This window comes from Odontesthes bonariensis, chromosome 18 (genome assembly GCF_027942865.1).
Source record: "Odontesthes bonariensis isolate fOdoBon6 chromosome 18, fOdoBon6.hap1, whole genome shotgun sequence".
Taxonomy (NCBI): domain Eukaryota; kingdom Metazoa; phylum Chordata; class Actinopteri; order Atheriniformes; family Atherinopsidae; genus Odontesthes; species Odontesthes bonariensis.
The window spans coordinates 28,335,140-28,349,136 of record NC_134523.1 but is presented as its reverse complement, the minus strand read 5'-3'; the positions used below and the strand labels follow the sequence as shown (position 1 = coordinate 28,349,136).

At 40.1% G+C, this 13,997-nt stretch overlaps 1 protein-coding gene across 1 annotated transcript; it reads left to right on the top strand.

The window, feature by feature from the left end:
• Window positions 1–1,025: 1,025 nt before the first annotated feature.
• galr1a (galanin receptor 1a) lies at window positions 1,026–7,278 on the top strand. The gene is made up of 3 exons (XM_075449516.1): window positions 1,026–1,901; window positions 2,935–3,000; window positions 5,915–7,278. Exons 1-3 carry the CDS (start codon window positions 1,248–1,250, stop codon window positions 6,266–6,268), a joined length of 1,074 nt encoding a protein of 357 aa, XP_075305631.1. The 5' UTR covers window positions 1,026–1,247; the 3' UTR covers window positions 6,269–7,278.
• Window positions 7,279–13,997: the final 6,719 nt, after the last annotated feature.

Below are 13,997 nucleotides of genomic sequence, written 5' to 3'. Positions count from 1 at the left end.
TGTGGTTTATGCAATGCAAAAGTCACTGTCCATAGTCTGTGCTTCACGTGAGTTGTCCAAAGTTCTGGTTTAAGTTCACTTGGGTAGTAAAATCGTTTTGCTACTTGTAAAAGCACAGTAGACATAACTCGAAAATTAGGTTCAATTATGGATTTATTTTGCTCAGAGCCTCAGACAAACAGACAGACAAATGGCAGCGAAAACACGCTCCTTCGCAGAGGTGTGACAATTGGGCACGATTGTCCTGTAGTGTGTGGTGTTCCCTTGTGCGTTCGAATCTTATGCGATCATGTTGACACACTGATTCAGTGTCACTGAAGCACACATTTCACACTGGACTTTTTTTCAACACCGAACAGCCTAGAGTGTAGTTTTTATATATATTTTTTGCCGTAGTAATGGTCTTAATTTTTATTCTTAGAGGTCTTAAAAAGGTCTTAAAAGTCATTAAATTTGTTGATAAAAAATGTGCAGATACCCTGAAAGATTGTCTAGTTACTTTATAAACTGTCTCAAACAGTGGCGAACATTCGTGGTGAACATGTTTTCTTTGAACAGTTAAATTTAAATGATTTAGTCAAAGATTGTCTAGTTAACATTGGATCTGGAGGACATAGTATCAGCATTAGCACAAGCCAAGGCCCGTAAGCAGCATTTCTAAAAGCAGTGCATACTGTAAATTGGGCTTATGAGGAACTTACTACTGTTCATACTTTGTAAATATGTAGGCTACTGTAAATATTTTGTAAAAAGTTTATATTGGGTTTTCAAAGTAATTTGCGGTATTTTATTAAATTTTTTATTTTATTTTATTATTAGTCTTTTTTAGTTATTTATTTATTCTTTACATGTATATTTTAAAAATAACAATGTTTTTCATGTTTGGAATAAAAAGAGGTTTTATTTCATACATTTTTCGTTGGTGTCAGATGTTTTGGTGACGAACACTGGTCGGTAGGGCCCCCTGGGATTTTTTTGCTTGGGGCCCCCACAGACTCTAGAATCGCCACTGGCTGCAGGTCGGCAGCACCTCTTTCTGTTGCTCTTCTGCAGGCTGCAGGTCGGCAGTGCGGAGGTATTGGTGCGGGAGCGTTGCGCGCGGCATGGTGACGTTGCCTGGGAAGGCAGAGGCAGCCTGCAAATGCGCGAGCTCCATCCGAGCCTTTCCTCGAGAGGAAATCCATCCTCCACCTTAGTTTCGCATAGAGGACGTTCATCCTCCATCATGTAACCGTCTGGGGAAAAAAATGGAGCAACAGGTGGAGAACCAAAGCCGGCCGTTCCCCGCCGACACCGCTTCGCTGCCGGCCAAACTGGTCCTGGGGGTCGGTGTGGATAACTTTATCTCACTGCTCGTGTTTGGGCTCATTTTTATTCTGGGCGTGCTTGGGAACACTTTGGTGATCACGGTGCTGGCGCGCAGCAAACCGGGACAATCGCGCAGCACCACCAACATCTTCATCCTGAACCTGAGCGTGGCGGACCTGTCCTACCTGCTCTTCTGCGTCCCGTTCCAGTCCACCATCTACATGCTGCCCACCTGGGTGCTCGGAGCCTTCATCTGCAAGTTCATCCACTACTTCTTCACCGTGTCCATGCTGGTCAGCATCTTCACCCTGTCCGCGATGTCCGTGGACCGCTACGTGGCCATTGTGCACGCCCGGAAAGCCTCGTCGATCCGGGTGGGAAGGCACGCGATGCTCGGGGTGGTGCTGATCTGGATGCTGTCGGTGGTCATGGCGGCTCCCGTGGCGCACTACCAGGGCATCGTGGAGCGGGAGGACAACAACACCTTCTGCTGGGAGGTCTGGCCGGACCACCAGAGGAAAGTCTACGTGATGTGCACTTTTGTGTTTGGTTACCTCCTGCCTCTCACGCTCATTTCGGTCTGCTACGCAAAGGTGGGTGCGCGCGAGTGATGGATGAATGATGGCAAACAGGGAAAAGGCGCAGTGTCACAGATTCCTAAAGTCTCCAAATATATGGAAGATTTTCTGTGCCATCAGTTTGAATACGAATTTCTAATATTGAATTTTTACAGCATCAAAATAAGACTTTGAATTGGAAAAACCAACAGTGTAAAAACAAAAAAAAAAAAAAAAAAAAAAAAATTCTAAAAAAAAAAATCAGTGTAAAAAAATTCAATGGAACAAAATTTATTGGCAAAAAATTAAATGGAAAAAAATTCAACTTCAAAATTTCAGTGGAAAAAAATTCAATGGAAAAAAATTCAACTTCAAAAAATTCAGTGGAAAAAGAACCAGACTCAACATCAGGGTAAACAGGAAGAAGCAATCGATCCCTGTCTCAATTCATCCAACGGCAGCCAATCAAGTTACGCTCCATTGGACAGATCAGCTCAATAGATATTAATAATATCTATTACTCAATTTTACGAACACAAATGGCAAATAAAGTAAACTCACTCACCGAAGCACCATCACCCGCGTTGGTGGACATGGCTGATCTGATGAATGAATTGAGACAGGGATCGATTGCCTCTCCCTGTTTACCCAGATGTTGAGTCTGGTTCTTTTTCCACTGAATTTTTTTTAATTTAATTTTTTTCCATTGAATTTTTAGATGTTGAATTTTTTTTACACTGTTGGTTTTTCAAATTCAAAGTCTGATTTTGATGCTGTAAAAATTCAATATTAGAAATTCGTATTCAAACTCTGATGGCACAGAAAAACTTCCATACCAAACGGCACATAACCGATGTGGATGTTGGTTTTAGGAATTCTCATGTACGCATTGTGGAAATGTACACGTTTTCCTTGTTTTTATTGTTCAAAATGTTCAACATTTCCGGCATGAATTAGACAGGTTTGTCTTTGGTGTTGCGACGATTTATTCCGTTGATGTTGATTTTGAAATAAAGAACAAAAAGACCCACTCACAACTGTTTTTTTTCTTTTCTTTTTCTGGTTGTAGGTTTTAAACCACTTGCACAAAAAGCTGAGGAATGTCTCCAAAAAATCTGAACTCTCCAAGAAGAAGGTTGGTGGCTGTTTGTGGCTCAGGGGGGAAATGTCTTCACTGAACTGGACAGAAATATCCATTTTGTTCCCTCTGAAGTTTGGGCATCCCTGAGCCAAGTTCTTACCCGTGTAAAGATAAAAGTCTGCTTTTCAAATCACATTCTCAGCTAAATTCAAAATAAAAAAAGGGAAAATAGCTCCAAAGCAAATACATCCACACTTTTTTGCATAGCAGCCGATGATCTTAAAGTTCTTTTTTGGGGGGAATTTTTGTTCATTTTCTGTCAGATTCTAAAACCTTAAAATTTCACCTCTTGAGATCATCCACAGTGGATGTTAAGTTATAAATATTGTTGTTGTTCATTCTGTTGGTGTCATCAGTGCACATTGTTCCCAGGTTGCCTGGTCGAAAAAAGTCCCCATCTGGACTTAACTGGGCAAACAGGTGGGATCCTCCCGTTGGAGAAGAACTGCAGTGGTTAATATGTTTTAGCTGGCTGGAGGCACATCCCGGGGTCATGGAAAATATGTCACTCTGCTTTTAGAAGAGCCGAATTATTGGCCTGCATCACATAAACAAAACAGCCGAAGACAGGAGGTTGCTAAATATAGCTAAATGTATACAACGTCACATCCAAATAAAAAGTTAGGATGCTGAAATCTCATAGATTAGTATTTTAATCACAATAAAACATGGAAAACTTGGGTTCAACACAGGCCGATAGACTTTTTATTTTCGAACATGTATAAAAAAGAAAATGTATGTAACTATTTGTACACACAAAAGAAAGAAAAAGAGAAATAAAAAAAAAATTCAATCACATAAAGTGCTGATACATAACAAAACACCGCACATTGTTCGAAAAAGGAATGGGAAGAAGTACAAAACTTTTTTTAGTTTCCCACCCCTTTTTAACTACTCTTCAGTTTGTAAATATCCTAACTACAATAAACCTATATAAATATATGCCATATATACACTTCCTAAATATCTAAATAAATATATAATCACAAAAATAAATATACACTACACACATATCCTTGTAAATATAAATGTAAACATGAAATATATATATATATATATATATATGTGTAACTATCCCCATAAATAAATATATACCATATACTAATTAAATTACATTATAACCATTAACCCTATTCTATTCATATATTCATCCCTCATCGTCCTCCGTGAATATGAATGGGATAAGAAAAACTATGAGTGGTGTAGGGATGAGGGGACGGATACAGGATGGATAAATCAGCTGAAAAGGTGTAAGTCAACTGGAGGAGAGCTTAAAGGGATAGTTCGCCTCTTTTGACATGAAGCTGTATGACATCCCATATTAGCAACATCATTTATGAACATGTCGGCAGGCGGCAGCAGGCAGTGATACGAAGCGAGAGAAAATAGGGCCAAGAGATTGTGAGGTCTGACTTTTTCCTGGAGAACGATTTTGTGATGCAAATGTATTACTCTTTTGAACGCATATTGTTTTGAGAAGCAAAACGCTTTATTTTTTAAACCCCAGCCAACTAAGCCGGACTACCTTCATCAACACCAAAACGAGGCTGGAACTCGGCTCACAGGACGCAGCAGGGGGTAAGAAAATGTTCATAAATGATGTTGCTGATATGGGATGTCATACAGCTTCATGTCAAAAGAGGCGAACTATCCCTTTAAGACGTGTCCCTGCTCCAGAACCAAAGTTAACAAGTCAACTTCACTTTGAAAACTTCTGATCCGAATGAAGGTGTTTAAGCTTCAGAATGACGTTTCTAACCATCCGAGGAGCAGTTTCCTGTTAAGCGCCATTTCTAAACCACCTTACTGCCTCTTCTTAGAGCTTCTCTTTCTCTTTCAGCATCAGTTTTTGCTGCTTCCTGATTACAGAGCTTTGAAAGTTCCCGCTTGGTTTAAGTCAGAGATACTCATTGCGCGGCTCCTCAAGCTTTAATTGGCGGCTCGCACTCACATAGTAGCTTATAACAATATGGTAACAATAACAATACATTTTTTCAAATAGCATACAGTGAATACTGCACAGTATTAAGTATTTTTTATTAAGTTTGCGTTTTTGTAGTATTAAGTATTTTTATTAAGTATTAATTAAGGCTTAATGGTGTTTCCTAAAGGGGGCTCTGTTGAACCTGGCAACGCAGCCCGCTTAAACCACCTCACACTTGACCGCAGAGCACGCTAGCTCCTTTAGCCACCGCGAGCTGCAGGCACAATGGATCAGTTTTTAATTAAAAAAGGGCAAAAACCAGCACAAAAACCATGCTCATCTTGAATGTCTCACTATGATTACAACAACAAACTACAAATACAACATGAAGAAAGTCGAGGACATGCACGCCAGCTTCCGCTCATCCCAGTATTAAGGTAAATGTGGTCTGAATTGAAAATGTATTGGCTGTGTCGTTTCTTTTTTTGTGGGATGTTTTATATGTAGAAATGCATATTTGCAAAAAGGGGACTTTAGTATGTTGTCGTAAAAGTGGCTCTTCCCTTGATTTTGCTGCCAATGTGGCTCTTGTGAAAAAAATAGTGAGTATCACTAATGATAATAATAATATATTTTATTTATAAAGCACTTTACATCAACTTAATGACCTCAGAGTGCTACATTTTAAAACTAGCATTTAAAAAATGTAAGTAAATGCATATAATATAAATAAATAAACAATATAAATAAATAAATACATTTTTAAAATGTAAAAAATAATAAATTAGAAAAATAAAAAAAAATAATTAAATAAATAAAAAAATAAACAAACAGGAAAATAATTTTAAGATTTCACTGGTTTAAGTTATCTCCCGGCGTCATCATCTTGGGATGCCCAAACTCTTCCACGGTGCTGTTTCTCTCCCTCTAAAGGTCTAAAGTGTAAAAGAACCCCTGGGATCTTCTTTGTGCTTCCCCCTGCAGACGGCTCAGACGGTCTTCGTGGTGGTGGTGGTCTTCTGTCTGTCCTGGCTGCCCCACCACATCGTCCACCTGTGGGTGGAGTTCGGCTCCTTCCCCCTGAACCAGGCCTCCTTCGTGTTCCGGATGGTGGCTCACTGCCTGGCCTACAGCAACTCCTCCGTCAACCCCATCATCTACGCCTTCCTGTCGGAGAACTTCAGGAACTCCTACAAGCAGGTGTTCTGGTGCCGGGCGCCCAGCGAGTGTCCGCTGAACGAGACCAGAGACCTGCGCAGCCGGATGGAGGCGGTGCCCTCCACCAACGTCAGCGTGACCCACAAAGGTCACGACTCACAGATCAGTAAAATGCTGTGATGCTCCGCTGTCATGTATACGGGAGAGGAGCTGCTGTGGATATGGGAAGTTTAGTTCAAATATATATATAATGGTCTGATTTAAGTGATATTTAAGTAACTGTAATAAGCATGTTATGACCTGAAAGTATGAAAAATACACAAAAAAAAGGTAATTCTTCAATTTATTTGGACATTTGCTTCGCTGCAGGTGAAATGATCCCAAGATATTTCATGTTTTGTCTCATCAGCTTCATTTAATTTGTTAATATTCGTCTACTGGTGGATTTCAGGCCTGCAATTTTGGGCAAATAATGAGTGTAAATGATGGGAGAAGGAAACGTCACAGAGTGGGAGAAGGAAACGTTACAGAGTGGGAGAAGGAAACGTTACAGAGTGGGAGAAGGAAACGTTACGGAGTGGGAGAAGGAAACGTCACAGTGGGAGAAGGAAACGTTACAGAGTGGGAGAAGGAAACGTCACAGAGTGGGAGAAGGAAACGTCACAGTGGGAGAAGGAAACGTTACAGAGTGGGAGAAGGAAACGTTACAGAGTGGGAGAAGGAAACGTCACAGTGGGAGAAGGAAACGTTACAGAGTGGGAGAAGGAAACGTTACAGAGTGGGAGAAGGAAACGTCACAGTGGGAGAAGGAAACGTCACAGAGCGGGAGAAGGAAACGTTACAGAGTGGGAGAAGGAAACGTCACAGAGTGGGAGAAGGAAACGTCACAGTGGGAGAAGGAAACGTCACAGAGCGGGAGAAGGAAACGTTACAGAGTGGGAGAAGGAAACGTCACAGAGTGGGAGAAGGAAACGTCACAGAGTGGGAGAAGGAAACGTCACAGTGGGAGAAGGAAACGTCACAGAGCGGGAGAAGGAAACGTTACAGAGTGGGAGAAGGAAACGTCACAGTGGGAGAAGGAAACGTTACAGAGTGGGAGAAGGAAACGTCACAGTGGGAGAAGGAAACGTTACAGAGCGGGACAAGGAAACGTTACAGAGCGGGAGAAGGAAACGTTACAGAGCGGGAGAAGGAAACGTCACAGAGCGGGAGAAGGAAACGTCACAGAGCGGGAGAAGGAAACGTCACAGAGCGGGAGAAGGAAACGTCACAGAGCGGGAGAAGGAAACGTCACAGAGCGGGAGAAGGAAACGTCACAGAGCGGGAGAAGGAAACGTCACAGAGCGGGAGAAGGAAACGTTACAGAGCGGGAGAAGGAAACGTCACAGAGCGGGAGAAGGAAACGTCACAGCGGGAGAAGGAAACGTCACAGTGGGAGAAGGAAACGTCACAGAGTGGGAGAAGGTTCTCTGTCCTGACTTTTATGGGACGTGTTGCAGGTCTGAGATGTATAAATGATGTTTGTTAACAGATGAAACGAAACTGAACAGGAAACATGTTGAGTTCAGACTGTCTGACATGAAATAAAAAGCAAATGTAAAAAGAATGACTTTGTTTTTCTTGTTTATTTGCCTTTCACTTCTCCTGATCTGCAGTTGAGGAACTGGGTCAGAGTTTGTCGTGTTCTTCGTTTCTTCGTGTCCACAGAATGTAATAACTGTAAATGTCAGGAAGCATCGACCCGTTACCTCCTCAGACGTCTGAAGCTGAGGAGACATTTATTGATCACTCGGGCACACGACTTATCACTTATGATATCAGTTTTCTCATCATAAACCTCCTGGTAAAGCCAGAGTATGGAAGCTGTTTGTCTGTTTGGCAGAGATGGGGACTCGAGTCGACTCGAGTCGCTGTTTTGATGACAAAAAATAAAAGACTTGAGACTCGACTCGGACTTGGAAGTTAAAGACTCGGCACTTGACTTGACTTGAGACACGATGACTTGAATGACTTGAGAGTTATTCAGTTCATGTTTTCAGTTTGAATATAAAATTAATAAATTAATTTAAAAAATAACATGGATTACCCGGTAGGAGCGCAGGCTGAGAATGGCGTCATGATTGGATCCCTACCCTGTCAATCAGTCAGAGACCCGCCCTCTCATATCAGGTATTACCATAAATTACCATTTTGACGGCAAAAGACAAACAGCACAGTGCAAGACATGCGGCATCAACATCTCAGACAGCCAGACGACAACTTCCAACTTTACAGACAATCCTTACGATGCACCAAATGTGCTTTACAGCAGATAATAAATAAAGAGAAGAAGAAGTAAAAACTAATAAAAACAAATAAAGAACAGTGAAAGCATGAAATATAACAAAATCAAATAAGATAAAAGTGTCATCATGGTACTGGGTATTAAAAGCCATCCTAAATAAGTAGGTTTTTAGCCTAGATGTGAAGAGGCCCAGGTCAGAAATAAGACACAGCTGGGCGGGGGGCTTATTCCAGAGCCTGGGGGCAGCTTTGGGAAAAGGCTCGCTCACCCCAGGGTTTGTATTCTGACCTGGGTACTTCCAGCAGAAACTGATCTGTTGAGCTCAGAGCTCTACCAGGACTGTTAAAAGCTCAGATAAATACGACGGGGCGAGGCCGTTAAGAGCTTTAAAAACAAACATTAAAAGTTTAAAATCAGTTCTATAAAGGACAGGAAGCCAATGGGAGTTAAGAACAGGAGTGATGAGCACACGTCTGTTGGTGTTGGTTAAAAGACGGGCAGCAGCGTTCTGCACCAGCTGAAGGCGACTGAGATTTAATTTAATTTCAGATAGAAACATGGATTAAATACGAATCAGCTGGTGTAGCAGAGAGGAAGGTGTGGTGGAGATCTCCAGCTTTAGCTGATGGATACTCACGAGTCTCTGACTGACCATTTACAGCTGCACTGGAAAAAATCAAAGTCTTACCAAGTATATTTGTCTCATTGAGTATCTCATTACACTTAATATCAGACACAATTGCCTAACAAGCACCATTTCAGCCAGATATAGGGACTTGTTTGAAGACAATACATCTGGAATATCTTGTTAAGTGAAAAAGTCTTGAAAACATTTTGTTTTGAGTCATATTTCACATGAAAAAAGCTTTTTTTTTCATTTGAAGAGGTTTTTAAGCTAATTTCAAGATCACTTTTATCTCAAAAGTCCTAAATATCACATCTTATTTCAAGAAATCTTGACAAGCCGATTTTCACTAGTTCCATTGGCAGATTTTTTTGCTTATTTCAAGCAAAAACGTCTTTTATTTGTTGTTTTTTTACTTATTTTTGGAGGGGCATTTTTTTCCAGTGCAGAGCAGCTCCAGATCTAAATTATTCTGTATTTCAGACATTAGCAGGTGTCATCTGCATGATTTGAAGGGTTTAATCCTGAAACACTTGCACTCACATTAAAATAAAATCCTCTTTTTGTGTTTAACTCCCGCTGTCAGCCTCTGAGTTTAACCTTTTCCTTCCACCAGAGGTCTCCAGAGACCAGAGTTTAATTTATCTAACCTGTTCAACTTGATGAAGTTCAGCCCCTGGATTTATTTTTCAGCTTTTTTTTTTAATCTTGTTGAATAGGCCAGTCTGAATTCTGTGTATCGTGTGACTCTGTTATGAGTCTATTTCAATTTAAAAACCTCCTTTTCTCTCTTCGTTTCCCTCCCATGGACGTCTAAATGTGTCATCTTACAGCTAAAGTCATTGTAAAGTGTTTTTTATTTTTACATCATATCCTTCATTTACGCTGGAAAAAATGTCCCTCCAAAAATAAGTTAAAAAAAAACAACAAAGAAAAGACGTTTTTGCTTGAAATAAGAAAAAAAATCTGCCAATGGAACTAGTGAAAATCGGCTTCTCCAGATTTCTTGAAATAAAATGTGATATTTAGGACTTTTGAGTTAAAAGTGATCTTGAAATTAGCTTAAAAACCTCTTCAAATGAAAAAAAAAAAGCTTGTTTCATATGATATGTCACTCAAAACAATTTGTTTACAAAATTTTTTACTTAACAAGATATTCCAGATGTATTGTCTTCAAACAAGTCCCTATATCTGGCTGAAATGGTACTTGTTAGGCAGTTGTGTCTTATATTAAGTGTAATGAGATATTTTGACTAGAAATGAGACAAATATACTTGGTAATACTTTTTTCCATTGTAAGCAAACAAATGCAGAAAAACCTAAATGAGAACACTGGAAAAAATCTAAATCTTACCTAGTATATTTGTCTCATTGAGTATCTCATTACACTTAATATAAGACACAACTGCCTAACAAGTACTATTTCAGCCAGATATAGGGACTTGTTTGAAGACAATACATCTTAAATATCTTGTTAAGTGAAAAAGTCTTGAAAACATCTTGTTTTGAGTCGGAATTCACATGAAACAAGCTTTTTTTTTTTTTTTTACATTTGAAGATGTTTCTAAGCTAATTTCAAGATCACTTTTAACTTCAAAGTCCTAAATATCACATCTTATTTCAAGAAATCTTGACAAGCCGATTTTCACTAGTTCCATTGGCAGATTTTTTTGCTTATTTCAAGCAAAAACGTCTTGTATTTGTTGTTTTTTTACTTATTTTTGGAGGGGCATTTTTTCCAGTGAAGTTCAGTGTGTTTATGGATGAACGGACAGAACATGCATGAAACACATCACTGAGCCCCTTCAGCTGGCCTCCTGATCACAGATTACATGCAGTTTCCTGTTTGTCCCCTTCATTAAACAGGTGATTCTTCTCCTCTGGGTGCATATGAAGCTTAACTTGCGCATAAAATCAAATTTACCCTAAAGAAACGGTGAGCAGATGCATTCTGCTGATGTGTTTGTGTAAAACACGGAGGAGCATATCCACATGTTCTATCAGCTGATGATGGATTAATGCAGGAAGCATCCAGTGGCAGTCAGGCTGCTCAGAACATCTCTCATATTTAATATTCTGCGTTGCTAATGACATCCGGCTGGTGCTTTCAACAGAGAAAGATAAGTAATTAACAAGCTTGTGTTTTGTGTGGCATAATATCAGGATTAACATTTGTGTCTCTGGTTTATTTGGTTTTCTTTAAAAAAAAAAAGAAAATTTCGCAAGAGTTGTAATCAAAGCTAATTAGCATTTAGCTTCTGGAAGGATCAGAAAGTATTTGTCCTTTTTGGCGTGTATTAAGTTCTGATGACTAAAGAGGTCAGTGCATGAGGAGAAAGTCAAGGAAAGGATTCATCCCTTTAAACTTTCTTAGATTTGCTTTTGTTGCAGATTTAGATTTTTACTGCTCTTTACATGATGGAATATGAGGAATGGGAAAAGGTGGTGCTCGCTCCATACAACACCACCCATCCAAAAGGTTTAGAAGTTTAGAAAAGTGTGAGGGAGAAGCTGGAATCAGAAGCTGTAAAATGTGTCCAAGATGACCCAAATTCACCCAAAAAAAAATGGTTTAATAACTGCGTCTCTTCATGTAAAATGATCAAAAATTGTTGGATTTTGTCAATCGTGAGTTAGAGTTGGTGAGAAATCTTCGTTGACGAGGGACAAAACTGAAAACCTGCTTCAGGTTCTGTAAAGGAATCCCAGGAACACTCCTGAAACTTTATGCAAGAGACCCAAACAAACCTTTTTAAATGGCTGAAATGAAATCAAAAAGCAAAAAGTTGCATGTTTGCAGCCTTTGTTTTGAAGCCCAGTTAAAGCAATACTATGTAACATTTCTACCTTAAAATAACAGCTTGAAAAAAATTGTGGGGCTAGAATGAGTTTTAATACAGTGGAAACCGCTTATAGTGATCACGTTGGTCCAGAGCCAATTTGAACACTATAAGCGGTTGAATACTAAAACCGAATTTGTATTACAGTCAGTGTTGTGCCAGTTCACAGCTTTTCTGAACTAGTTCAAGTTCAGTTCATACATGCTCAAAGTGAACAGTTCACGTTCAAAGTTCACAATTTTAATTCTGAACTAGTTCAAAGTTCAGTTCATTTGACTTTTTCCGTGAGATATTCAAATAAATACTTTTTTTCACACTACGAGCTAGAAATCACTATATGTTCTTTGAAACTGCTCATTGTAGACATTTGCTCATGACACTGCAATTGTGGGTTTCTTACCAGGTGATGAAACTTGCAGCAGTACAGACAAGGTAGACCAGTTGGCAGTGTCATTTGCGTTTGGGGTTGGCAGGGGGTCTTTTTTCCCTTTCCTCCCTTATGACCCTCGAGGGCGTGCATATATGCATTCACACTGGATGGGATGTTTTAACTCAATGTGCCGTTTCAAATTCGAGAAGGACGTTGTTGATGTCCTAACTTGTTTTTGCAGCGCAGGTGGACATATCTTACACAGAAAAGTAAGATTTTTGCCGTCGGGGTCTTGGTTTGCAAGAGTGTAAAATTGTTTTAAATGTTCATAAGGAGAATTGGTGTCTGTCTCCGTGCCATCACTTCCACTAGCCTTTTTTTTTTAATTGCAGCGCTTTCAATCACTATCGTCATTGCTCTCTCTCTCTCGTTCCTCAGGAGGGAGGAATTTCTCTCGTTGCGTTTCAAAAGAGAAAACAGATGTCACTCAGTTTTTAATGGAAAACAAATTCCATCGTTCATTTACAGTGATGTCTGCCGTTCATGACACATAATGTGAACTCATTCACGTTCAAGTTCTTTATTAAAAAACGTGTTGCGTTCAGTTCAACGTTCGCGAAAAAATGAGCGTGTTCAATGAACGCGTTCTTTTGAACTCGTTCACGCACAACACTGATTACAGTACAGGTATTTCACTTATTTTTTATGGAGAATATATTCTAAATGCCATTTGTATCGCTTTTCAATGAGAAAAATGAAATGAAACGGATAGCTTCAGCATTTACTGAATTTTATTATCATGCAAGTTTAATTACAGTACTGCGCAGTGCGCAGACTGTGTTCTGTCGATTTGTGCTACTTGGCGTGAAAACGAAACTTAGAAAATCGGCTCGGCGCATGCGCAAAACCACAAAGTAGCAATTCTCGACAAGTAGGAGAAATCGAATGAACACCGGCCTCCTATCTTACAAGAACCAGCCTGGAGCTTCCAGCGGTCACACGCGCATTCAATCCGCTCTCCAGCACCCATCCTCGGACACATGCTCCTCCATGACTTCCTTTTTCCAGCCATGATTCGCGCGCTTGCTGCCCGGTGTCAACTCGTTACGTTAGCTAGCGAGGCAGAAGCAGACGTCCAGAAAGGAATCAAGGAAGTAAAAAATAAAATAGCTACACGTAGTTTTAAAATGATTTTTGCACATGTTTACATTCATAAAATGGCCAAAAATGAACATTATAAGCGGATTTCTTGATTACTATAAACGAATTATTTAAACAGCATTTGTATAGAAATGATTCCATCCCAAGCCTTTTGACCACTATAAGCGGTTTCCACTGTATTACGATTGGCCTGTCTCCTATGCCCTTCGGGGGTCTGAGTTGGAAAAACTGCGCTATGTAACTTTGCTGGACCGGCCGGGGAGCTGAGCGGAAGTACTTCGACTTGCTTTCTGGCACACCTACCGCAAAAACAAATAGACCCCTCTCACGCTCCCAGGTACATTTGATTACTCTTACCTTCTCGGTCGACATAGCTTGCACCTTCTGACTCCTTGCCGGTTCGTCAACAGACGTGAAACGTGAAAGCAAAAGGGTGTTGTATTTAGGACAGTGTAACCGTACATTACCTCCAAGCCTGTAGGGGGAGCTCCATAGTGGGCTTTTTGAGAAGTTACACTGTATTGCTTTAAGTCCATGACTGTGTAGTCGGACTTTAACATGATCTCAGACAGCTGGCAGGGTAATATACAGCGATACAGATGTTTATGAGGAAGAAAGACGGATATCAC

Coding starts and splice junctions, on each gene's coding strand:
- galr1a (XM_075449516.1), top strand. CDS start 1,248: ATGGAGCAACAGGTGGAGAACCAAAGCCGGCCGTTCCCCGCCGACACC. Junction 1,902..2,934: donor TTTCGGTCTGCTACGCAAAG/GTGGGTGCGCGC, acceptor TTCTGGTTGTAG/GTTTTAAACCACTTGCACAA. Junction 3,001..5,914: donor CTGAACTCTCCAAGAAGAAG/GTTGGTGGCTGT, acceptor TTCCCCCTGCAG/ACGGCTCAGACGGTCTTCGT.